General features: G+C 37.2%; 5 protein-coding genes across 5 annotated transcripts; 3 read left to right on the top strand and 2 right to left on the bottom strand.

Moving 5' to 3' along the window:
* Positions 1-4,425: 4,425 nt before the first annotated feature.
* Positions 4,426-7,825, top strand: LOC127360336 (E3 ubiquitin-protein ligase RNF26-like). The gene is made up of 2 exons (XM_051394726.1): positions 4,426-4,566; positions 5,727-7,825. The coding sequence occupies exon 2, from the start codon at positions 5,733-5,735 to the stop codon at positions 6,225-6,227; it is 495 nt and encodes a 164-aa protein (XP_051250686.1). The 5' UTR covers positions 4,426-4,566; positions 5,727-5,732; the 3' UTR covers positions 6,228-7,825.
* A 3,219-nt stretch (positions 7,826-11,044) lies between these two features.
* Positions 11,045-12,211, top strand: LOC127360347 (histone H1-like). Its single transcript, XM_051394737.1, has one exon. The coding sequence runs from the start codon at positions 11,090-11,092 to the stop codon at positions 11,687-11,689; it is 600 nt and encodes a 199-aa protein (XP_051250697.1). The 5' UTR covers positions 11,045-11,089; the 3' UTR covers positions 11,690-12,211.
* Positions 12,212-13,395: 1,184 nt separating this feature from the next.
* Positions 13,396-13,898, top strand: LOC127360338 (histone H3). Its single transcript, XM_051394728.1, has one exon. The coding sequence runs from the start codon at positions 13,419-13,421 to the stop codon at positions 13,827-13,829; it is 411 nt and encodes a 136-aa protein (XP_051250688.1). The 5' UTR covers positions 13,396-13,418; the 3' UTR covers positions 13,830-13,898.
* LOC127360340 (histone H2A-like) lies at positions 13,814-15,733 on the bottom strand. The gene has a single exon (XM_051394730.1). The coding sequence runs from the start codon at positions 15,668-15,670 to the stop codon at positions 15,284-15,286; it is 387 nt and encodes a 128-aa protein (XP_051250690.1). The 5' UTR covers positions 15,671-15,733; the 3' UTR covers positions 13,814-15,283.
* A 915-nt stretch (positions 15,734-16,648) lies between these two features.
* On the bottom strand, positions 16,649-17,730 carry LOC127360343 (histone H2B 1/2-like). Its single transcript, XM_051394733.1, has one exon. The coding sequence runs from the start codon at positions 17,688-17,690 to the stop codon at positions 17,322-17,324; it is 369 nt and encodes a 122-aa protein (XP_051250693.1). The 5' UTR covers positions 17,691-17,730; the 3' UTR covers positions 16,649-17,321.
* Positions 17,731-25,907: the final 8,177 nt, after the last annotated feature.

Here is a 25,907-nt window from a genome sequence, read left to right as displayed (position 1 = left end):
TGGAAACTGAACAGCTCTATTCTAAAACATGACACTGTGTCTAAAACTGTCCAATCATTAATTGAACACTTTCGGCAAAAATCTTTATTAGAAAACAATTTTTGTAGTAATTGGGAACTTTTGTGTCAATTTTTAGGGTCTCTTATAGAAACAAAGTCAATTGATATTGACTTAAAAGAATCTTGTGACAAACCACCACAACACCTCAAGCTTCATAAATCTCCAGGCACAGATGGTATTACTTCTGAATTTTATAAAGCATTTATAACCCTAACCCAAACAGCTTGCACCTTTCCTCTTAGGTCTTTTCTCAGAATGTTTAAGCAATGAATCCCTTCCTCCTACCTTAACCCAAGGCCTTATATCTCTAATACCGAAACCAAAGAAAGACATACTCCTCATTGACAACTGGCGCCCAATTTCTTTACTTAATAATGATTACAAATTATTTGCATTGATATTTGCTAAAAGAATTAAACTTGTTTTAGACTACATAATTGATGAAACTCAATCCGGCTTCATGAGAAATAGACATATTTCCAACAGTGTCAGATTAGTACTTGATTTAATTGATTATTCAGATTTATGCCTTGATGAAAGTTTCATTCTTTTTTAGATTTTTACAGGGCTTTCGATACAATCGAAAATAAATTCATATTCCATGCCCTAGAAAAATTTGGTTTTAGTTCATACTTCAGCAGTGCCATCAAAACAATGTATACGAATGGAAACTGTCTGCAAGAAACATGTTTGGTCTTCACCAAAACATATCAAATTAAGTAAATATTAATCATTTCATTGTTATCAGTAATATCTTTATTGTTACTATTATATTAATCAAATAAACCATACAGACCTCTGTCTTGTAGCTACTGCACTCTGTCTGTAAACGTACTTGCCTCTGTAACTTCGGTATTGTTGTCAAAAGGACTCAATCACATCTTTATTAACTGCATAAACAGACAACAACAGACTAAACAAACTGATCAGGAGGGCCGCTGATGTCGTGGGGGAGGAGCTGGACACCCTGACGACCGTGGCAGAGAGGAGGATGCTGTCCAGGCTTCAGTCCATCTTGAACAATGTCTCACACCCTCTCTACGACACACTGGCCCAGCAGAGGAGCACCTTCAGCAGAAGACTCCTCTCACCCAGATACGCAGAGCGCCACAGGAAATCATTCCTGCCTGTGGTCATCAATCTCTACAACGCCTCCCTCAGAGAGTCAGACACCCCCCCTCTGTAATCTGACTCAAACATAGACAATCATTCTTTTGCAGTTTTTGCACATTAATACTGTACATTTGATCTTGTATATATATATATATATATATATATATATATATATATATATATATATATATATGTTGTTTGTATAATATGTTGTTTGTATATAAGGAGTGTTGTAACAAAAATAATTTCCCCCTGGGATTATTAAAGTATTATTCTGATTCTGATAAACCACAGTTAAAATCATCTTATTTCACAGTAAAATCTAAATTATCCTAGCTGCTCTGTACTTTAACAGAATAAACACACATTTACTGTACATGGACGAGACTATGTCCTAACAGTATGATGAACTAAACTAAATCCCAATAACACTTTATACACTTACATTTTAATAACAGGCTTTTATGAAATTACTCTTTAAAACATACTCAATTTGTTCCCTAATAGAAAATAATACAATGTACAGGACATGGTACAATATTACAATGGTCTATATTATAAGTTAATATATGGAGATTTTATCACTGAATACCAACATTTACACACAGACTGGGGAGGAACCTCCAAATAGATAGTTTCCCCGGGGGCCACGTTCAGACATGCTGAGGCCATACTCAGTAAAACCACTTTGGCCTTAAAAACAGGACCCAAAATACAAAACAGACCCCGATTAAACAGCTCCAAAGAGAAAAAACAGTAGCCCACAAAGGGGAGCAATAAAAATATCAAGCAACCAAGCAGATGGGACATCCAACAATGACACAGAAGAATTAAATTGGCTGCTCATTTCCAAGATAAAGACAATTCGGAACCAGCACCGTTTACCCCCAAGTCAGATTGGACTGAAGTCACTCCCCGAATTAATTTGGACCTAAATTATTTTGATAATGCCTTTCGGAGAGAAGTGAAGCAAACCACACGATTTTTATTTGAATCCTCTCTCAACCAAACACTCCAGCTATATTAAAGATACATATGATTTTATTCATAAAGTTAAAAGTCTCCAAATACCAGAACATTTCTATGCTATTTACTACGGATGTAGATAGTTTATACACTGACATTGACATTAGAGAACAAGCCATAAAAAACTTATATAAAAAAATCCAGACAAAGAATTATTACAATTATTGGAGATCAATTTAACTAGAAATGATTTGAATTTAATGGACTTCAGCGTTGGTATCGTACCCTAACCCTTCAATCACATATATAAACCATATTGATTTTATATATCATATTTATACAATATGCTTATATTTTTTCACATTTCTATTTACATATATAAATATACACTACCAGTCAGAAGTTATGACACACCTTCTCATTTAATGTTGTTTCTTTATTTTCATGACTATTTACATTGTAGATTCTCACTGAAGGCATCAAAACTATGAATGAACACATATGGAATTATGTAGTAAACAAAAATAACTCAAAACATGTTTTATATTTTAGATTCTTTATAATAGCCACCCTTTGCTTTGATTACTGCTTTGCGCACTCTTGGCATTCTCTCGATGAGCTTCATGAGGTAGTCACCTGAAATGGTTTTCCAACAGTCTTGAAGGAGTTCCCAGAGATGCTGAGCACTTGTTGGCCCTTTTGCTTTCACTCTGCGGTCCATCTCATCCCAAACCAAGACTGTTATATATATTACAGTATGTATGCACACCTTGCACAGGCGGAATATATAACGCATATCAACATTATATCAATGTACTATAAATATGTGTATACATGTATATCTGTTCAGTCATCATATTATATATACATATTATTATAATAATAATAATAATAATAATAATAATAATACATTATTATTATATTCTATAACTTTATAGACATTAAACTCCCTCAGACTCTCTGACTGTATACACTTTAGAAATGTTCACTAAAATGTTTATATAAGGTGTAATATATGTGTATAATTTAATAAAGTTGATATAAAGAGTACAGTGTTCATACAATAGTATCACAATATAATAGAAAATATAAAACTATAAATTAAATATATATATTAACTATATGAAATGTGCAATTCAACATATTCTAAGCAAGTTACTAGATGTATATATATTATTTATATATAATATCTCAGAGCAAACAACTGGGCACTAAAACTAATTTTACCTCACAGATAATTATATAAAACAAAAGATTTATTTTCATTATACTTTATGCAAACTGGATTATTTATGGTTGGATTATTGCAGCAACATTTATTTATATACATTATTATTATTTGCTCAATATCAAATACTTGTGTGTAATGAGTGAAAATGTAATAAAGTTGATATAAAAGGAGAATATATAGTGCAGAAGAAGCATTCCCGTACATTTTAAAATAAACTTTATTGATATTTTACATAAAAAATATTACATAATTATTTTCTGATTAATCGTCTCAGACTATCGGTGGACGTTCAGCACGTTGTTATGGAGGTCTGCACACTCATTTTATAAAGGTGTTATTTTCTTATTAAAGGTGGTGAATCTAACCAGTGCTTGAATTAATACAATATGTGTTACATTATAGGGGACTGAATGTTTCCTTTGGGTTCCTGCTCATGTAGCAGTGGAAGGAAATGAGAAGGTCGATCTATTGGCAAAACAATCAATAACACATATTATTAGACTGCAGCAAATATGATCAATAAGTTCATATCAGCATTTAATGAGGGTTTTTATCATTAAGCTATAGCTCACACAGAGACGCAGTCGTTCAGAAGAACCTCAGCAGTTATAGAAATACAGAAAAACTGAACTTGGTAGGAAAGTTTTTGGACATAAAATTAGTTATTTTAGACAATTATTTTAATTTTGGGGGGGAAACCTTGAATCTGACTAATAAAGATAATTACAGATATTTTACCACAACTATAAAATATTCTCTTAGATAATTATGAATAGATTTGATTATATATTAGAGGAAAATATACACAGAGAACACAATGTGCAATTAAAGGACATAACGCAGAATAATCTTTCACAAACAAAATGTTTTTACATTATTGATAAAAACAATAAAGCTGGGATGTGATCCGATAAAAGTAAATAAACTGTAATTAATCAGTATTATAAATATTTATTGTCCACGAGCTCCTGTATGTTTAATATTGTTTTAATTAAAACCTGCTGAATCACTCCGATACAGCAGGTGGCGCTGTGATCCATTTCCGTTGGTTTACGAACCGTCAATTGTCACAACGAAGAAGAAGCAGCAGCAGCAGAATAATAATAAGCCGAAGAAGACAATATTAGTGACTTATGTTAAAACTAGTTTTCTTTAAACGCGCCAGTGATTAAATCTCTCTGCGTCATGTTGTCACGGTGAGACTTGTTTACTTCAAACGCTCATAAACAGATTGTTCCTCTGAAGTTTGTTTATGTTTATTTCTACCGAGCTAACGCTAATGGGTGGGGTCTGCTAGCAGCGTTAGCATGTGGCTGCTAGCGGACACACTGAGGGCTTCAGACATAAAGATAATATATAAATATAAATATAAATATAAAGACTTTAATGTGCTTAATCATTCACCGTGAACATGAGCTCCAATCTGCGGCCTCAGCTTCACTGTGCGTTTCTTAGTTAGCGCGGATCTAAAAGTTGCGTTTCAATACCAAACTCCATTAAGAATTCTGACAATTTAAAGTTTACAAGAACAAACAAATGTCAGAAATATAAAATAAATACTTCATCTGAATCAGCGAAAGCTTATCTGAAATTCGGCATGTATATTATACACAATAATACTCGTTTAATTAGATTTTAAACTTAAAGAAGTGGGTTGCTTGTCCTTTATTATTTGTCTCCTTTCGCTTAAATAAGACACAGATTTGACTGGAGCACCGTTTTAAACATTAGTGTGTGTTTATGTATTTATTTTATACTGAAGTTAAAACAGATGTCAATAACTAACATAATATATCAGCTTATAAGTACAGAAAGTATATTTGTGTCTGGGTTTATGTTCCATTGATTTAATATGTATAAAATCCTGGGTGTGTATTAGTCTGATGTTTAACCGCAATAGTCCAAAATCACCAACACAAAGAGCTTTATGGGTCCTTTATTTGCTCTGTCGTTAGTTTAGCTGCAGGTTAACATTCACACCTGTGTACAAAAGCACATTTCAGTCCCAGTTGAATCTTTATGAAGCTGCTGTGTCCTGTAGAAAGCAGCTCCTGCCTCCAGAGGTCGCTGCAGAGAGTCTGATATACTCTACTGCTTTCTACCTGAACTCCACTGAACCTCAGAGGGAAATATTCTACTTTAGATTGTACAAAGGGAACTTTTTAAAATGTCCTTTAATCCATTAGTTTGTTGACAGAAAATTAATCTTTCTTTCTTTTTTTTCTGTAAAAACATTTCATGGTTCCAGTTTTACAAATGTGAAGATTTGTAGATTTTTCCTTTAAATAATTTTAATAAATTGTAATAAATATTTTACTCATCAAACACACTGTCACTCTTCTTCTCTCGCCTGCAGCCGACTATGGACGAAGTGAACGTTGTCTCTCTTGCTGTTGGAGGATGTGTGGACGCCTGCTGCCTGCTGCTCGACCTGGTCGTCAGGACGTTCAGCTGGCTGTGTCGCTTCCTGTCCGGCGCGGGCGCTTCCCTCCACAACACGCTGGTCGTCCTGAGCGGCTCCTCTCTGGTCGAATGCTGGAACTTTGCTCTTTTCTCCTTCCTCGCCGCCACTGAGGCCGTCTCCAGCGCCGCCTGCGGAGCGCTGCAGGTTGTGGAGGGCTGGCTGCAGACGCTGGGAGGAGTGTTTGAGAGTTTCAAGATGGTGGGACACCTCTCCTGTCACGTGGCGTGGCGAGTCAAGGACGTGCTTCACCGTGGGTTTATTTCAGGGAGCTGCGTCCTGCGACAGACGTGCGAAGGCCTCTGCATCGCGCTCAGCCTCGTTCTCTACTTTGTCAACACGGTGGTCAACATCGTCCTCATCGGCACGCAGAACTGTCTGTCTGTGAAGAAATAATATAGCTTTTATAATTAATATCAAATAGAACTGCAAGTGGGGATAAATGTAAAACTATGTGCAATTAAAATTAGGCTGTCGACCAATGAATGAAAGTCACAGCATTTAGCAGAGGCAGTGCAGATGGAGGAAACTATCTGTTGTCCTCCCTGCCTTTACTGAGAGCTGTTGTACAGTCTGATGGGGGACAAAAGAGTTTTTGAGTCTGTGGGTGGAGCTGGACTGGGACAGCAGTTTGTCCAGGGTCCTTCTCTCTGCCACTGTCACCAGAGAGTCCAGCTCTGTGTCCACCACTGAGCCAGCTGTCCTCACCGGTCTGTCCAGTCGACCGGCGTCTCTCCTCTTGCTGCTTCCTCCCCAGCAAACCACAGCATAAAAGAGCAAGCTGGCCACCACAGACTGGTAAAACATCTGCAGCAGTTTTTTGCAGATGTTGAAGGAGCCCAGCCTTCTCAGGAAGTACAGCCGGCTCTGCCCTTTCCTGTGTAAAGCGTCCGTATCTGCTGTCCAGTCCAGCTTGTTGTCCAGCTGCAGCCTCAGATATTTATAGGTCCTGACCACCTCCACATCGACCCCCTCGATGGACACGGGTTGGAGAGTCCACCACCATCTCCTTGGTCTTGGAGGTGTTCAGCTGCAGACGGTTTCAGACCTTAAAACCACTGTTTTCCTGTAACAGTGTCAAAACTTAGTGGTTTTCTTTTTAATTAACTTTATTACAGTATATATATATATATTATACATTACATAGACAAAGAAAGTGCTTCAGTTAAAACCCGTAAAGTGCATCCAGCAAACATTTCTAAAGTGCTTTAGTTTATAAAGTTCATACAGAGTTCAGTATTTATACGGTGCTGAGTTATAAATCCAAAGTGTTTCATGGGAGGAGAAAGTTTTAGGATCAATAATCATCTCTCTTCTGTACGTCTCCTCGCCTCCACTGATCAGTCCGATGAGCGGGCTGTCGTCTGCGTGCTTTATAATGCAGGCGTTGGAGACGTAGTAGTACGATGTCCGGTCTCCAACTGGAGTCTGTGAGGAAGTTCATCCAGTTTCAGAGGGAGGGTGTCAGTCCGAGGGTGAGGAGCTGTTCAGAGCCTGGATGGTGTTTGTTCAAACTAATGAAGTTATTTATTTTAATGAGGATGAGACGGCAGCTCCTGGTGGACTCTGGACGGTTTTAAATGGACTTTAATGTAAAATGCTTCCAAAGAACAAATAACTCATCATCATCAACAGCAAACTGTTACTGACCTTTTAATTTACTGATCACTGATCTGTGTGCAATATATTTCCTTTATATGAGCTCATGATTGTACTTTTGTTTTCTTTGTTTTTGTTTGTTTAACATGTAAAATCTTAAAGAGTGTTAAAATATTCACAAAGTTTCTCTTTATAATTAATAAACTGCCTCATTAAGATTATATGTGCAGGAAACTGTTTGACCACCAGGTGGCGCTGTTTGCTCTGGAGTTTTACTGCTGTGGGTCAGGAGAGATACGATCAGATCACTTTATTGATCACACACAGGATCAATAAATAAATTCACTGACAACAGAAAAATACACATTAAATAAAAAATACAAGATAATAAAAAAGAGTCGTTTTATACAGTTATTGATACAGATGGGATTGATATTGATATATTGGTATAATGTTATATTGATATATTGATATACTGATAATGATATATTGATATTGATATATTGATATATTGATATACTGATAATGATATATTGATATTGATATATTGATATATTGATATACTGATAATGATATATTGATGTGACAAAAAATTTATCCAGTTTAAGTTGCTCAGGTAGAAATTTTATTTTCTTTCCATTAATATTTATTTATTTATATTATTTATTTATTGGACATCTGGGACAGAAAATAAAACTTCATTTTGTGTTCGAGAGAGAATATTTGATTATAAAGTGAAATTATTTACATTAAAATCAGGAAGTTTCCAGACAAACTGAAGCTGATTAAAGTTAAAATCATTATCAGAAACAGAAACATTAATTATTATCTACAATAACAGGATAATAAAATATGAGTTAGTTCAAGTTTGTGTTGTCATTCTGTTTGTCTTCATTATGTTGTTTAAAGTCAGCTGGGACACATTTGTTATTTCACGTTATATTAATATTAATGTGGATTTTGAACCTGTTTGATCAATAATACGATTCAATCAGAATTTAATAAAATTGTTAAAGAGAAATTACAGTTAAATAAAGTTGTTGTAATATTTCCGGTTCAAAGTCACATTAATGTTATATTTACATTTACATCATGTTTCAATATATTTAATATATTTACATTCAAACTCTAATAAATATTTTATTTTTCAAAATTTTAAAAACTTTCACAGTAAATAGTTTGAAAAAGAAAAAATAACAACAAATAGAGTTTAATCTTTTTATATTAAATTATTGTTTCCAATATTTCTGTAACGTCAATGTTCAGTGTGAATGTTTGTCTTTCCTCTCTTTGGACAATAAACATTAAATTCATCAATATACTGAAATATTAAATAAGACATCAAATGATCATAAATCTGTTGTATGAGAAACACTCAGTTATAAATATTATTGTTTGTTTTATAAAGCGCTGCAATCTGTTGATCACAATAATAAACAAACAAACAAACAATAACAATCAACATGTTAAAAGCAGAAAGACACATTCGACTTTAACACTTAAATAAACAGTTAAATAAACGTTGCTGTATTTAGATTTGACATTAAATGACATTAACTGTAATTTATCTCCTCACAACCGCTAACAGAGCCGGTCCCGGACCTCCTGCGGTCCTACAGAACCAACAGGTCTCTGCCAGGATCCTGTTTGTGGACTCGAGCTCTGCTCCAGGACCGGCTCTCCCAGCTCGCTGTACCTGAGTCCGCCTGCAGGTGGATCCCAGACTTCCTGTCTGACAGCAGGTGAAGCTGGAGGAACATGGTCTCTGACTCCTGGACCATCAGCAGCGGATCCTTCATCAGCGCTCTTCCTCCTCTCATCTTCTTCCTGTACACCAACAGCTGCACCTCATCAGTCCGTCAGGATCCTGAAGCTCATGGAGGACAGCTCCCTCATCGGGCTCCTCTCTGGTGGAGATGGACCATCATCTGGTGACCCGGTGCAGCCAGAACCACCTGGAGCTCAACGCTCTAAAGACTGTGGAGATGGTTGTGGACTTCAGGAAGTCTATCAGGACCAAATCCTCACGCCACAATAAATATTCTCTCACTCTTTATGTTTGTTTATAGAAGCTCCTCCTTTTTATTGTCTCTATCTTTATGTTTATTTATATGTTTGTATCTTGTTTGTGATTCTTTTGCACCAAAGTACCAAATCAGATTCCTCATAAGTGAAAACTATTTGGTGATAAACCTGATTCTGATTCTATAAAACTATTTACAGAAAACAGAAAAATATCACTTAAAAACATTTTACTGTATTTTATTATATTGTACTGAAATATATCAGTTATATTAATATTGATACATTATAGTAATTATTATTACTAATAATTATGTATTCTTCAGTTACCAATATTATTATACTTAAATATACTTTATAGTTTTAATAATAATAATATATTCCTGCTGTATGAAATTACCCACAATGCAATATAAAGTACAGTATTTTACTGTATAATAGAGAAATGTGATATTGTACAGCAGGTATTGATCTGATTATTGACGACCGCTGGCTCCTGATCAGTCACTGTAGTGTCGGATCAATGAACATCTGCTGTGTTTTACTGACATTTAAAATAAGATAAAATCACTGAATCCTCAGATTGTTTAATATAATTATTGGGCTGCAGTCATTAGTGTAAAAAGTATATTAATCAGTTGAACTTTGACTCTTTTATTGATCATAACTCAACTACAACAACTGTTAAACTTCAATTTAAAGACTTTTATTCAAACAAAGCCAATATTGTTTGTTTTAAAATGATCAAACATTATAAACTAACACTGAACCTACATATTATTTTATCTCCTGTTCACTGCAGTTACTTCATTATGTGTTACAGCAGTTTAATAAAGTCCTGTGAACACATTCAGTGTCAGTAAAGGTTGTAAATATGATTTAAATAATAATGAACTGAGGAATATATGAGAGTGTGTACAATGTGATATTAATGTGCAGCAGATTGAAGTGATTCAGGTACAGCAGGAGACAGAAATGTAAGTGAATTAAAAGGTTGAATCAGAGGATTATTAACATATTAAACTGTGTTATCAGTGTCTTCACGTTCAATGGGACATTTGGTGGAAACTGGAGTTTTTCTCCCGGCGGATCCATCTGTGACAGGAGTCCGAGAACCGCCTGAGTCACCGGCGGCACCCGTGTGTTTACCTCCGCACAAAACTTCTCTGATTCAGAGCAAATAAATCCGTCCACCGCCGCGATTTCACTCTTATTGTCCGCTCACATGTCTCTGCTCACTGTAACACCACTGGGACTTTCACATACCGACAGATTTTATACATTTTAGGAGACGAAACGTGAAGACAGACTGCGAGTTGCACAAAGTGACTGTGTGTTACGGAGGTTTGAAGCCTCCTGGAAGTAAATCAGCGAGTCCTCGGCGCCAAACACGGAGCCGAGTGCGAAGGGACGGGCGTTTTCTCCCCGAAACAACAACAGTTGTGATCTCAAACGTTTCTCTCGCTGAATTTTATCCCCAAAATGTGGAGGAGAAAACACAAAGTGTCGCCACACGAGAGCAGGACGGCGGAGCGGCGGCGCGGGTTGACTCTCCACGGTTCTCATGTGCTTTATAAGTCCCGCCTCCTGCTCTCAGCTCGGACACCTTCACACAGACACAGCACAGACTGACAGACATGGCAGAAGAAGCTCCAGCAGCCGCCCCGGCGAAAGCCCCGGCCAAGGCCCCGAAGAAGAAGTCGGCTCCCCGGCCCAAGAAGGATGGACCCACCCTCCCGAAGCTGATCATCAGCGCCGTGACCGAGTCCAAGGAGCGCAAGGGGCTGTCACTGGCGGGGCTGAAGAAGGTCCTGGCCGGCAAAGGCGTCGATGTGGCCAAGGCCAACAAGCGCATCAACACCGCCGTCACCAAGCTGGTGACCAAAGGCACCCTGGCCCAGACCTCCGGGACCGGCGCCTCCGGATCCTTCAAGCTCGCCAAGAAGGAGACCAAAGCCGCCAAACCCGTGAAGAAAGTGGTGAAGAAGAAGGCCCCCGTTAAAGCCAAGAAGCCCGCAGCCAAGAAAACCGCCGCCAAGAAAGCGACACCCAAGAAAGTGGCGCCCAAAAAGTCCCCGAAGAAGGCACCGGCCAAGAAAGCTGTCAAGAAGGCGCCAGTGAAGAAGAGTCCCAAGAAGGCTCCCGCCAAGAAGGTGGTGAAGAAGGCCGCTCCGAAGAAGAGTCCGGCAAAGAAAGCTCCGGCAAAGAAAGCAGCTCCCAAGAAGACCAAGAAGTAAAGCGGTTTAATCCTGCACTCAGTGCACCAACGGCTCTTTTAAGAGCCACCACAGCTTCTACTAAAGAGCAGCTCCTCCATCCTCTACTGCTTATACTGTATATACTTTATACAACTGGAGGTTGTTATTGTACATCTTTATTAAATATTAGATATTCAGTTACATTTACAGCTATCGGCTCAATATGGGGTTATAATTATTGTCCTGTTTTATATTTCAGTCATTCAGTGTCACAATAATGTTGATGAGAAGAATCTTCAGTCACTCTACAAATAACACAAAGTTAATTTATTTAAGTTTAATTATTTGTCTGTTGCACTCGTCCCAAATTAGTTTAAGGAATTTAGTTTTATACATTTCTATTATAGAATATATTTTTGTTACGGTGCTTTTTTCATGTTTTCTATTCGTGTTAATGTCTCAAGCGTTTCATAAAATACACATTTACTACACTTATAACATTATTATTATTATTTTTAAATGGTCAGAATTAAATAAAATAAAACTACAGTTTGTTGTTTACTTGCTGTACTTATATAATTTTGAGATTCTTTAACATTTTATTTATGTATTTCTATGTTTATAGTAGTTGTACGTTTATTACTTTTGTAGCTTTTTTAACATAATTTATCTGAAAAGTTATTTTCAGGGGCGGATCTAGAGGAGTTGGATCGGGGGGCCACTGCCCTAAAATGTCTGGACACCCCAGTTTGGTGTCAGTTTGAAGACATCTAACATCACCAATAGGTCATTAAATGTGTTAATGGCAGTTTTATTGATCTCTGAAGAAATAAAATTGATTTCTAGTTAAAACTTTATTTAGGTTGTTTTTTTCAAGCAAATATAACTGATTAATATTTCTGCTCCTTACAGTCAATATATCTTCCTCTGAATGTTATTTTACAGACCTCAATTATTTTATTGTTACAATAAAAAGCATCATTATTGTGATGTTGATGATGTTTGTATATGTATGAATAAATCTGTTTATAATGAAAATCTTAATGAAATTTTAATCATTCAATTATTTGGGCCCATTGTGGATTATTTCCACTTTAAAATAAACTTTATTGAAGTTTTACAAGACAACTTTACAACATTAAAGTGCAACCAGTGCCAAAAGTGCATTAATGTATATATAATATAATTATATGAATTCATAATGATTATTTTCACCCTTTCTCTAATTGATCATTTATTGGTGAAAGTACTCAGATATCACTTCACACTGCGGAATAGTTTATAATGTATAATGATGATTTAATATTTATTATATTTAGTTTGTAAAGTCTCAAAGTATCAAACTGTCAGAGAAATATAGTAAAATAAACAAGTACAATGTTTCTGTCTGAAAATGAAGTAATTGTATCAGCACAATAATTAATTAATAATTAATAATTCAATAAATAGTTCAGAGTAATAATGTAATAGATAACTATATATATCTACACACAGAGTGTGGTTCAGGATGTTTAACATTAATGGATATAAACAGTCTCTATGAAACCGGTTCAAGCAGACAACCGTTGGTGTCTCTCTTGTTCAACAGCCTGTCGCTGATTGGTTAGTTTGATTTTTTTCTGCCAATAGTCCATGAGCTAGAACGCGCGCGCAACTGTGGCTGGACCAATCAGCGCCGACCTCGCTGCGGCAGTTCCTTCATAAAGCCGCTGTTCGCAGTGAGAATTCATTCTTTCGCTGTGAACTCAGAGAAGACTAATAATCAACAATGGCCAGAACCAAGCAGACCGCCCGTAAGTCCACCGGAGGAAAGGCTCCCAGGAAGCAGCTGGCGACCAAGGCTGCCCGTAAGAGCGCCCCCGCCACCGGCGGAGTGAAGAAGCCCCATCGTTACAGGCCCGGTACCGTGGCTCTGAGGGAGATCCGCCGCTACCAGAAGTCCACCGAGCTGCTGATCCGCAAGCTGCCCTTCCAGCGCCTGGTGAGGGAGATCGCCCAGGACTTCAAGACCGACCTGCGCTTCCAGAGCTCCGCCGTCATGGCTCTGCAGGAGGCCAGCGAGGCTTACCTGGTGGGCCTGTTCGAGGACACCAACCTGTGCGCCATCCACGCCAAGAGGGTGACCATCATGCCCAAAGACATCCAGCTGGCCCGCCGTATCCGCGGAGAGAGGGCTTAAACTGACCTGAGACCCGATAACCAACAACACAACGGCTCTTTTAAGAGCCACATACATCCGATAAGAGAGCAAAGTTTCCGTCAGTACATACAGCTGCTTGTTTTATTAATAATCAATATTCTCTATTTATGCACAATAAGGCTTTTATATCCTATTAGTTAGATTTACTGAGTTGTACATTAATAAATTCTAATATTTAACTTCCTACTGTCTCTACTAATGTCCATATGGAAAGCAATAGTATCAAATGTATTATATTAATGTATACTACATAGTGGTGGTTCACTGACCTAATAGCTTTTATATGTGTTCCTTTACATTAGTTTCAACATTATATTACTTACCCACCAATACATGTATATTTCTGTTTAATAGCTTCATTGAGAGTGACTACTCATACATAGAACTAAAGTCTGTGGTTGCGCTCTGCATCCCTATGCACCATATCACTTTAACTTGACATCTATCACTGTCATCCAGGTATGTTGTGAACAGGTTTTTTTTTTTTTTTTTTTTTGTGTGATCTGCGTGTATCAAGTGTGATCCTGTGTGGGATACCATATATGTTGATGTCCTGAGCACACTGAAGCAAATCCCTAGCAACTTGCACTGAGTTGTATGGCAAAGTATTGAATCCTTACTGTTTCAAACAGTTGCAATACAAAAGTGGGAAAGTAATACAGGGTTGGAGTAGAAATAATAAAATAAAGGCCAACAAAAACAATTAACTAAATGCAAGCACATACAGGTAACATAAGTAGAAAAAAAGAAAACTAGTAACTAAATGTAACAAAGATTGCAGTTAAATGCAGGTATACACAATATGCAAAAATATGCAGTTTAGCAGCATAAATTGCAGATAAAATTATCTATACTCAAATCCAACATAAGTATTATTGAACCGTTCCTGCATTTTATTTTAGAACCTGCAGTTTAAAAATATCTTCATGTATTTACATATAATTTAAGAAGTACTTTATTTCTTTGCACCATCTTTGTTCCTATAAATCATGATGCTATTATTAGTTACATGCTAGTCTACTTAAAGACTCAGTAACTAAGTTCATTTTGGCAAATTCTATATTCAAACTTTGTTTCTTTAAAGCTTCCTGACACTTATGTTGTTATACACTGTTAATAGTTCTCCCAGCTACCAGTTTCTGTAAACAATGTTAATTTGTTCCTTATTTACAGACAGTGTGTTCAGTGGCAGACCTCCATCTGCAGTTCACTGTGTTATGAGTTTCTCATTGTAGGTTTATTGTTTACTGCTGGAAACACACATAAGGGATACTCAGGATAAATAAAGTATTTATATATATAGTGGCTGTTATTAATATCATTGATAACTTCTCAGTAATAGTCACTGATAATCAAGAGGAACTGTCTCGTTAGTTAGGAGTGTGTGGCTCTTAAAAGAGCCGTTGTGTTGTGTTCAAGTCGGATCCGGGTATTTACTTCTTGGCGACCTTCTCGGTCTTCTTGGGCAGCAGGACGGCCTGGATGTTGGGCAGGACGCCTCCCTGGGCGATGGTGACTCCACCGAGCAGTTTGTTCAGCTCCTCGTCGTTGCGGACGGCCAGCTGCAGATGGCGGGGGATGATTCTGGTCTTCTTGTTGTCACGGGCGGCGTTTCCGGCCAACTCCAGGATCTCCGCGGTGAGGTACTCCAGCACGGCGGCCAGGTACACCGGAGCTCCGGCACCGACACGCTGAGCGTAGTTTCCCTTCCTCAGCAGCCTGTGGACACGGCCGACGGGGAACTGGAGTCCGGCACGGGATGAACGGCTCTTTGCCTTTGCTCTGGCCTTTCCGGCTCCGGTCTTTCCACGTCCAGACATTTTCAGGTTATTTCTCGAGTCAGAGTCGAAAGGAGAATGTTTCTCAGAGAGCGGAACCCAACTTTATACCGAGCAGCGAGCGAGCGTTACTCTGATCGGCCAATCAGAAACGAGCTCGTTCTAGCTTCCTGTCATTAGAACGCTTCCGTTTGGCGCCATTCGGCCTTTTCACAATAAAACAAGACCGCTCAAACTGGACTATTCTTCAATTTAACCGCCAGAATGTTTATAAGAGAAAGACTCATTGTGGATGAGTTAGACAAAGAAAGACATCAGTCACACATTCCCAAATATAATATACACTATATACATATACCAGATATGTGTCTAAAATATATTAGATTTAATAGGATTTAATAAAAGTATTAAATTATATTATAGTATTAGTATTATAGTATTTAATAAAAGATTTAATAAAAGTAATCATATTACTTAAAATGCAATAGGCTACTAAACAATACTTATATCACCTAAAAACGTATTTTCTTGATATGAAAATGAATGAGAGTGAAGCTTTTTTGTCTCATATAGCCTGAATTTAATTTAATGTAGATAATGAACTAAATAGTTTAACTGCTTCTGATCGTGCCTTTATTTTGAAGGTTAAACACAAACCCCATGTTAATCTGTTGATGAACGGTGCTTTAGTTTCCCTCCAAAAATGTAATCAGACATCTGTTCACCTCAAAAACAAGTTATATTTGTATGTATTTATATATTAATTGAATATCTCCTCCTCAGTTCTTAGTACATTTCTTCAGATCATTCAGATGTAGAAGAAATGTGTTCATATGGAAACTAATCTCTCAAACGTTTGTCTTTGTGAATATAGAAAGTGGTAAAAACATTGAATTCAGTTTATTCCCCTAAAATCAGCACAACCTGCCATCCAGTGATGTTTCTAAATAAAATCAAAATCAAATATACAGTAAAACTCGAGAAATATGTTTATAATTGTAGAAAGAAACAGCAAACGTATACAAATCCATCCAATTTATTCAGAAAACAGAAGAAAGTGACTACAGGAAGAAACCTTACAACACATAAAACACATATCAGGTAAAATGATGAAGAAAAACAAACACTTTATTATCTGCTCTACATTAGTATTATAGTGACGTGTTGGTCAGGAACCAGTCAGCTCCCTATTTCTGTTCTTTATAAGTTACATGAATAATTATTACCCTATAACATTAAATATAATCCAGAACTCCAGACTATAAGTGATGTAGTTACTAACGTACAAAGTATAAAATGTCCAATACACAAATGTAATAGTGGTTTATGTTTACATTAATTGTTTTATATACAGGAAGGTTGGTTTAACTAGATACATTTAATATGTGAACAAATACTGATAAACTGATATATTTATAATAATCAATATATACACTCACAATGGTATAGGTGAGGATCATAAGTATTGGGATATTAATCATCTAAAATTGTAGCATTACCTAGGTGCCTATTAAATGACAACTAAGGAAATCCTTGGTTTACTTAGTAAATCATTTTAAATTGTTCAGATGAGCTGTTTAAATATTAAATGTTTCTGATGTCAGTGATTGTAACAGGAGGATCAGAGCTCTCAGTAGAAGCAGTGGGTGGTCCTGAAAAGGACCGTTGTTGTTGTTGTTGAGTAAACAGCTGTTTACTTGGAGCTGGTGTATTTGGTCACAGCCTTGGTGCCCTCGGACACGGCGTGCTTGGCCAGCTCCCCGGGCAGCAGCAGGCGGACGGCGGTCTGGATCTCCCTGGAGGTGATGGTGGAGCGCTTGTTGTAGTGAGCCAGACGGGAGGCCTCACCGGCGATACGCTCGAAGATGTCGCTCACGAAGGAGTTCATGATGCCCATGGCCTTGGAGGAGATCCCAGTGTCGGGGTGGACCTGCTTCAGGACTTTGTACACGTAGATGGCGTAGCTCTCCTTCCTTGTCCTTCTCCTCTTCTTGCCGCTCTTGGTTGCCTTGGAGACGGCTTTCTTGGAGCCCTTCTTCGGTGCTTTGGGTGGTTCAGGCATGTTGATTCCGGATTGGATGTCCTTGATCAGATGAAGTCGGTACCGGCGGACGGCTCTCTTTGTATGTTCATGATGCAAATCTCACTGCGCTGTTCCTCGCACGGGATTGGCTGAGTGGTTACCCTACACACTGCGCATGCGCCAAGAAACCGCCTGAACAGATCATTCACAGCCATTAAAGTTCAGACAGAAACAGAAAATACTAATAAAATACATAATGTGAATATGTGTGAACTGCTCTGTGCTGCAGGTCGCTCCTGTAACACTGATTCAACAGATTAAACCACTAAATATACAGTTAATAAACACACAGTGATCAATATCACCTGAAGGATGTTTATCAGCTGTTGTCCCAATATTACATTAGTCTTTATCACAGTCCCCGAATATCCTGGAAATAATCTACATATTCCTGGAAATGTTTCATTGTATTTTAGTCTTTTGTTTAATACTCGACTGTTGGACGATACAAAGTATGTTTAACTGATTTGAAGCTGAATGGAAATCATTTTAAAAGCTCCTTTTTATTTCAGTCTTTTCACAGCAATGAGTGAAACGGACGGGCAGCGATCTTTTCTGCGTCTAAATGAACATTAATGAGACACTTGATCATTTAAAAGTGATTCATTAAAATAAGGATCAACTATATATAAATAACACCTTTTAAAATCAGGTTTACAAAGTGCTTTTAATGGTAAAACATCAGGAATCAAACATTAAGAACCATCAGTAACAATATAAAAATAAAACAACACAATCATAGTGAATAAAAGGTGAGATAGAAAGATCACAGGAAGTAATATTGTTATAAAAGTGTTGTTTTAATGAAGTGAATTTTCCTTCCTGATCTCCTCTGATTATAACTCTGGTTTTGGGAACCTGAACGCAGCATTTGAGGACCTCGGGGTCACATAAGAGGTCGGAGATAAACTGTAACTCATTCCAGTTCTTAAAAGTGATAATTAAACTTTAAATCCACTCTCACACTAACATCAGTGCTGTGTGCTCTTGTTTTCTGATACCTGTTAAAGTCCTTGATGCTGTTTTTATATCAGTTGTATCGTCAGTTTACGTCCTTGAGACAGTCGACGAGTGAACACATCCATTAAAGTTATCGGGGTCGGAGCTGAGGAAGACCTGGGTGTCGTACAGTGAAGGAGGACGAGAACCACGATCAACACTAAAGAGAATAAATCAGACAATCAGTCGACAGTTTGAACACAACAATAGAACAATAGAAGCAGATCACACCGAGGAGGCTGCTGTGGATTAAATCTGTGTCAACTAAAAACCTTCTCAACAAACCTGATTTTAGACTTTTAAACTATAATTAAATCCATAATAACTTAAAGCCAAAGGACAATTATAAATGCAGTGTTTCCTTTTTATTTTCAATTAATAAAATATCAACATATTATTACCTCCTGTCTCAGTTTATGCAGGTTACCAACTTTATTATTATGTTTAATATTTTATTCTATGTTGTTATTTCAGTATTTGAAACAAATTAGACTAAATGTTGAGTTTGATGACGGATAAAGTGTTGCTGCTTAAACTAATAAAGAAAAACGTATATGCATAATATATTCAAACACTGTAACTCATATTTTATCAGACTAATCTTAATTTAAAAAACTATTTAAAGAACCATTATGATTAACAAGTGTTTGTTGTTAAGAGAAATACTACCATGAATGCTTTTTTTAAAAACTTTTTAATCAACTTTATTAAATTATACACATATATTACACATCATATAAGCATTTACTGAACATTTATAAAGTGTATACAGTCAGAGAGTCTGAGGGAGTTAAATGTCTATAAAGTTCTGTATTATAAATCCACATTGTTCAATAGGAGCAGTGACATTAGTCCAGGGTTTTCCTCCTCCAGAGTTCAGTGATTATTTGTTTAGTTACAGTCTTACTGTCTATAATATTCTGATATATGATCATAGCAGATCTTGTTTTCCACAGTTTAAAACAAACGATGATTATTATAAGTTGTAATAGTTCACCGTGATCAGATTATTGTTTCTGTCAATGATTCCGACAGGATCATAGTTCAGTCCAAACTCCTTCAATCCGTCCCAGACTTCCTGAGCTCTGTAACCAGGGCCGCCTTAACCTAATGTTAGGCCCCGGGCTGAGAGGTTTTGTAGAATCAGTGTAGAACTAACTTGTCGTTACATTACACTGATCTATTAGTTGCTACTCCTTTACTCGTGAGTCCTTACAGGGGAAACTAAACTAGAAACTGTTTTGTATTAACTAGACTAGTTTCCAACTTACAAATCATTGGTGGGATATCGGCGTTTGAATAATTGATTATAATTTGAAATCACGTCTAACTTGGATATTGTCTAATCTGCATTCATTGTGAATGTTCCACTAGGTTTTGCATACCACTATATATATTCTTGCTTAATCTTAAAACAGGCTTTGGTTGAAAGGGAATGATATGTTATGAGACAATAGTATAAATTATGTTCACTTCATTTTAAGAGCTTATAGTCCTGACTATATAATATACTAACATGTGAATTCATGTTGTGATATTGAATTATAAAAAATATTCTTATATTTATAATGCCATTAAGAAAGTTTGAGTGTGCTGATCTTTGACTTATAATAGACTGATATTTAATAATAATAACATTAATATTGATATTTAATGTTTTGATACAGTAATACATTTGAAACTTCCTACTACTTCCAATAGTATATAATTCCTATACTAACTTCATATATATAATTTACAAAGTATTTTGCATTTTAATCACAATCAAAAAATATAATCTGACAAAACAAATACTGACAACAATAATACAATAATAAAATAGTGGTTATACACAATTAAGACCCAAGCTCTTTTTTGGTATGCATTTTTAATTTTTCTTTGCCATAATGGGACCTGATAAGTATAAAAACTAAGCATCATCTTTTGACATGATGTAGTTTTTAAGGGGACACTCGGTCTGAATTTCCATAGAACACAATAAAGTCTCCCATTGTGTAATAAAATGCAAAACTCTTTATTTCCAACCTGAACACAGCAGTGTTTTTCCATTTATTATCATCACAGTTCAAATATATATTATTTGTCTGTTTTAAGGTATAAAACATTTAAAACACTTCGCATTGCCACATTGTTCCATCTAAAACTGTTCATTTCAATTTCTGAACATGGCTATGGGAAAAAAAAATGCAAGAAACATTTAACATATCCAAATATAATTTTTTCACACTTATGTGCGAAAGGCTGCGTAACCGTCGCAATCTGCTCGTAAGCACAGGAACACGTTGCTTGCATACACAGCACTCGAGTTTTCCCAGAACAGCCTGTCGCTCATTCTTCAGGTTGACCGCCTCTGGAAGATGTGCATTTTTACACTGTACACAGCAACATTCAAAACTTTTTCAAATTGTACACATTGTCAGCTTCATCAGCTTATTCCTTTTCAACAAGCTATATGACTTTTTTAACATTTGTTTTTTTGTGCAAAATTTGCAACAATAATATTTATATATTAGCTTATCAGAAGGGATGAGAAGTGAATAACATTTACTTTCCCCGAACATATTGTCTATCCAGAAGACAATAAAAAAAAGCCTTGAACCGTGAAATATTTGAAACTGTCAGCTACATCAGTTTGAGCTTCTTTTATAAAACACAATTAACAATTCTTTCAAACTTATTTCACAGCATTGGTCTGTTTTATATGAACACATTCAACTTCAATACAGTTTGCCAGATGCACAGTAAATCTCCTAGAACAAACTGTGAGAACAGACATTGTGCAAATATTTGGCAGGAGAAGAGTCTGCTTGTGTATTTAGTGGCTGCTGTCAGACCTTTTTTCACTGCACATCTTTTCAAATCTGGGCTTCAAACTTGATATTGCTACTGTTAACTCTTGCTCAATGTTAAACTGGGATCTGTACCGTCTCACAGAGATACGATGTTTCTGTCCAATGAGCGGATGCTTTCCTTTTTAATCTACTTTATTATAGTTATAGACTTCAATAAAATCTTTGTAAAGTGCAAAACATTTATAAAGTGCATTAGTATAGGTGCTGATTTAAAGATCCCAAATGTTCCAAGGGAGGAGAAAGTTTGTGTGTCCAGGTTTTTCCTCCTCCTGAATTCAGCGAGTATTTGTTTAGTGACTGTCTTACTGTCGATACAAGTCTGGTAAATGGTCATGGCAGTTCTTGATTTCCAGAGTTTAAAAGAGACAATGCTTATGATGAGTTGGAGTAAATCAGTTTGGTCTGGTGGTTTATTGTGTCCGATCATGATTCCGTATATCACTGAATTCCAACATGGTTTGTAGTTTATTCCAAAGTCTTTCAAGGAGTCCCAGACTTCCCGAGTTCTAAAACAATCGATTAAAAGGTGCTGTTGTGTCTCATCATCGTTGCATCCAGTCATTGGACCTTTCTTTGACTTTACGTAGCAACTCCAAGACACAACAGCCCTGACAAGAAGTCTCCCCACAGATATCAGCCACCGAACATCTCTAATGCTCTCTGACAGGTTTTATACACTTTATAAGAATCTAACTGTAAATGAAGGCCCAGAGGTAAGGAATATTTTAAACAATAAAACCTCCGTATTTAAAATCATTAATTGTTTTAAAAATCATTTTGTTTGTTAGCCCTCCCCAATCTATGTTCACATGTTGATATTGGTTAATAAAATCTCCATAAATTAAATAATAATCTGGGCCAGTCCTTTTCTTTCCTTTTCTTTTCTTCCACATTTAAAAGTCCCCTAACCAAACAGCATTCCTACTAAAAGCTAAAAATACGTTCTTGACAAAAGATATTTTTAATTTGTCCCCAAGCTCTTTTGCCCCTAACCCCCCTTACTCTTTACTAATAACAAATCTCTTTTCGTGACATCTCTAGTAGTTCCCCAGACCAGGTTCACACATTGTTTATTTAGATGGATTATTGTTTTGTTATTTGGAGGAAATATGGTGGCAAGGAAAAGGAGTTTGGATAGGATAAAGGTTTTGACGATGTTTATTCTTGATTTATAATTTGTATTTTTATTTTCCCATTTCTTTACTTCTTCTTTGATTTGATACAGTTTATTTTCCCAGTTTCTGTCACTACCGTCTTTGTTGCAGATTTTCAGACCGAGTATTTGGATTTCCTGTTTGATTTCAATATTACTGTTTTGTCCGTCTCTCTCCTCTCCTATCCAAACTCCTTCACTTTGTCGTGATTTAGTTTAGCACCAGATGCGTTTTCGTATGAGATTATATGATTATTTAAAACATCCATTTCAGTCTGATTCTTTATAATTACAGTGATATCATTGGCATAAGCCACAGCAGTGACTTTATGATCCTGATCGATATATGTCCCAGATAAAAGACTGTCATTATGGATGTGTTTGATTAGGGGACTGATTGCTAAAATATAAAGAGCTGCTCTCAGAAGACAACGCTGTTTCAATTCAATTTTCAATTCAATTCAATTCAATTCAATTTTATTTGTATAGCGCCAATCCATAACAGAAGTTATCTCAGGACACTTTTCAAATAGAGCAGGTCTAGACCAAACTCCTGTTTCACTCCTCTCTCCACATTAAAATACTCAGATAAAAAAAAAACATTTAGATTTACACACACATTAGATTTTAAATACATACATCTTACCAGCTGATAGAACTCTGTGGGCAGACCATCAGGACCAGGACTTTTACAACGTTAAGCTGTTTAATGGCCTGCAGCACTTCGTCCCCTCTTATTTCACCTATAAGTGAATTAAAGGTCAATGGGCTGTATGAAGGAATCTTCTTTAAAAATCTATTTACATCCTCACTATCAATTTCTATTTTCTGATAAGAGTTAGCACATAAATATCTTATTGTTTCTCTTTTCCTATTTTTACTCCACCCCCGTCTGCGGCACTCCTCCACTAAGTCGGCGTACTTGTCACGCTTCCTCTCATTGGCCTCTTCCATACGCTCCTCCCAGGGGACGGTCAGCTCCAGAAGAACCACCTGTTTTGTTGAATCTGAGAACAGAACTATGTCAGGTCTCAGGGTGGTTTCCACAATGTGCTCTGGGAATCTGAGCTGCTTCCCCAGGTCGGTCTTCATCTGCCAGTCCGGCGCAGTTCCAAGGAGTCCCACTGCCCCCCTTGGATGGGGCTTAGGCTTCTCCCCTGCTCGGGCGAAAGCAATCGCCTGCCTTGCTGGTTGGAGAGGCTTGTTCTGGGTGATGCTGGTGAAGATGGCTTCTGCTATCGCCTTCAGCACCTGGTCATTGCGCCAAGTGTAGCGTCCTTCTCCCAGGGCTTTTGGGCAACAGCTGAGGATATGCTCTAGTGTTCCTCTTCTGAGGCACAAGGGACATGATGGTGTGCTGACCTTGCCCCAGCAGAAGAGGTTGGATGGGCTGGGTAAGATGTCATAGACGGACGCAATCAGGAACTTGATCCGGTAAGGCTCAGCTTGCCAAAGCTTGGACCAGGAGATGTTGCGGTCCACTGCCTGTTCCCATCTCGTCCATGCGCCTTGCTGTCGCATCCCCACCATCTGGCTAGCGCGCAGTTCCTCCACACCAGCCTTCACCTCCTCTTGGACCAGTCGGTGCCTGTCTTTGCTCAGGGCCTTGTCGCTAGGTTGGAACGCTACCAAGCCCTGTGGCTCAGCCTGCCCGACTGCTTCCCTCGCCCTCTACTTCCTCCCCGTCCTGACTATGATGCCAGCCTGGGAGTTATCAAGTCTGAGTCTTTTAAGTTGTGTGTATTAAGTTTCCAGAAACCTCTATTGGCTGAGGCTCCAGATGACAAAGAGGTTTTAACTAGAAGATGGTCGGAAAAAATAATTTAACACAGTTCCATAGTGAGTTACATTAAAGTTGGAGGATACGTATATTCTATCAATACGAGTTTTGGTTTTTGAATCAAACCTAGTAAATTCAGTTCCTAAGGGGTTAACAGCTCTACATATCAGTTTGATTCTTCACACATTTCCTTTAAAAGTTTCCCCTCAGAGCTCAGTTTAAACACTGTGCTGCTGACTCAGTCATTTTCTTCAGTTACTGTATTAAAATATCCACATAAAATAATATTAAAACCAACCAAAGTTAATTCTGAGAGTTTTCTGAACAACCGACACTTCTTAGTTCTTTCTGAAGCACTGTAAACATTAATATAAGCTATATTTCACCCTGATAAAAACAATCCAACATCAGCAGTCTACCTGGAATAATGTCTCTTCTCCTGATTATCTCAACATCATGAGTTTTAAAGAAAATACCAACACCGTCAGCGCTGCTCTCACCGATAGATACCGCTCCATTGTTGCTGTTGTCATGTTCATCATCATCAGTCACTACTATTAGTGTAGATGTTACTGTTGTGGCTGTGCATCTCTCTCTCTCCCTCCCCAATTGGTCGAGACAGACGACCACCCACCTAGAGCCGGAGGATCTGTCCTAGGTTTCTGCCTTTTAACAGGCAGTTTTTCCTTGCCCTTGTCTCCAAGGTCTTGCCCATGGTGGTACTGTTGGGTCTCTGTAAATAATGTTATAAAGAGTTCGGTCTAGATCTGCTCTATTTGAAAAGTGTCCTGAGATAACCTCTGTTATGAATTGGAGCTATACAAATAAAATTGAATTGAATTCAAATTATTGACATAACTGGGGTGTAAGGTCTCCATTAGTCTGGTTTCATGCTGCCAGAGTTTTTAGACATAAAACACAAACAAGTCTTTCCTCGTGTCTGACCGTATTCACGGTAAACCCAAAGGCTATCTAGGCTTCGTCGTATTTCCTGCTCTCATTAGGTTTATGCCGGTTACCGTCACTTGCTCTTCTTGCCTCTGACGCCTCCTCTGTTTTTCTTTTCACTCCTGTCAGAAACATCTCCATCTGACAACTAGTGACTGGAGGCTTGTTTATCATTCAAGCATAAATAAAGACGCTAATACTGAAAGTCCCCCCCCCCCCAGTTTAAAACATACAAACATAATCACTTATTATTATTATTATTATTATTATTATGGAAAAAAATGATTATATTTTAGTTTAATTTATTTAGTCCATCCTGCTCTCTGTCCATTAAAAGATGCTGTTGTGTCTCTTTGTTACACAACAACTCTAACAGCAAGTCCACAGGTTCTTACTTTATACATCATGTGTCACCTCAGTGCTTATATATATATATATATATATATATATATAATATGGCTCTA

The sequence above is a fragment of the Dicentrarchus labrax genome, unplaced genomic scaffold, assembly GCF_905237075.1.
Source record: "Dicentrarchus labrax unplaced genomic scaffold, dlabrax2021, whole genome shotgun sequence".
Classification (NCBI taxonomy): domain Eukaryota; kingdom Metazoa; phylum Chordata; class Actinopteri; family Moronidae; genus Dicentrarchus; species Dicentrarchus labrax.
Note: the sequence above shows the minus strand (reverse complement) of the source record. Positions and strands in the feature narration are given on the sequence as shown.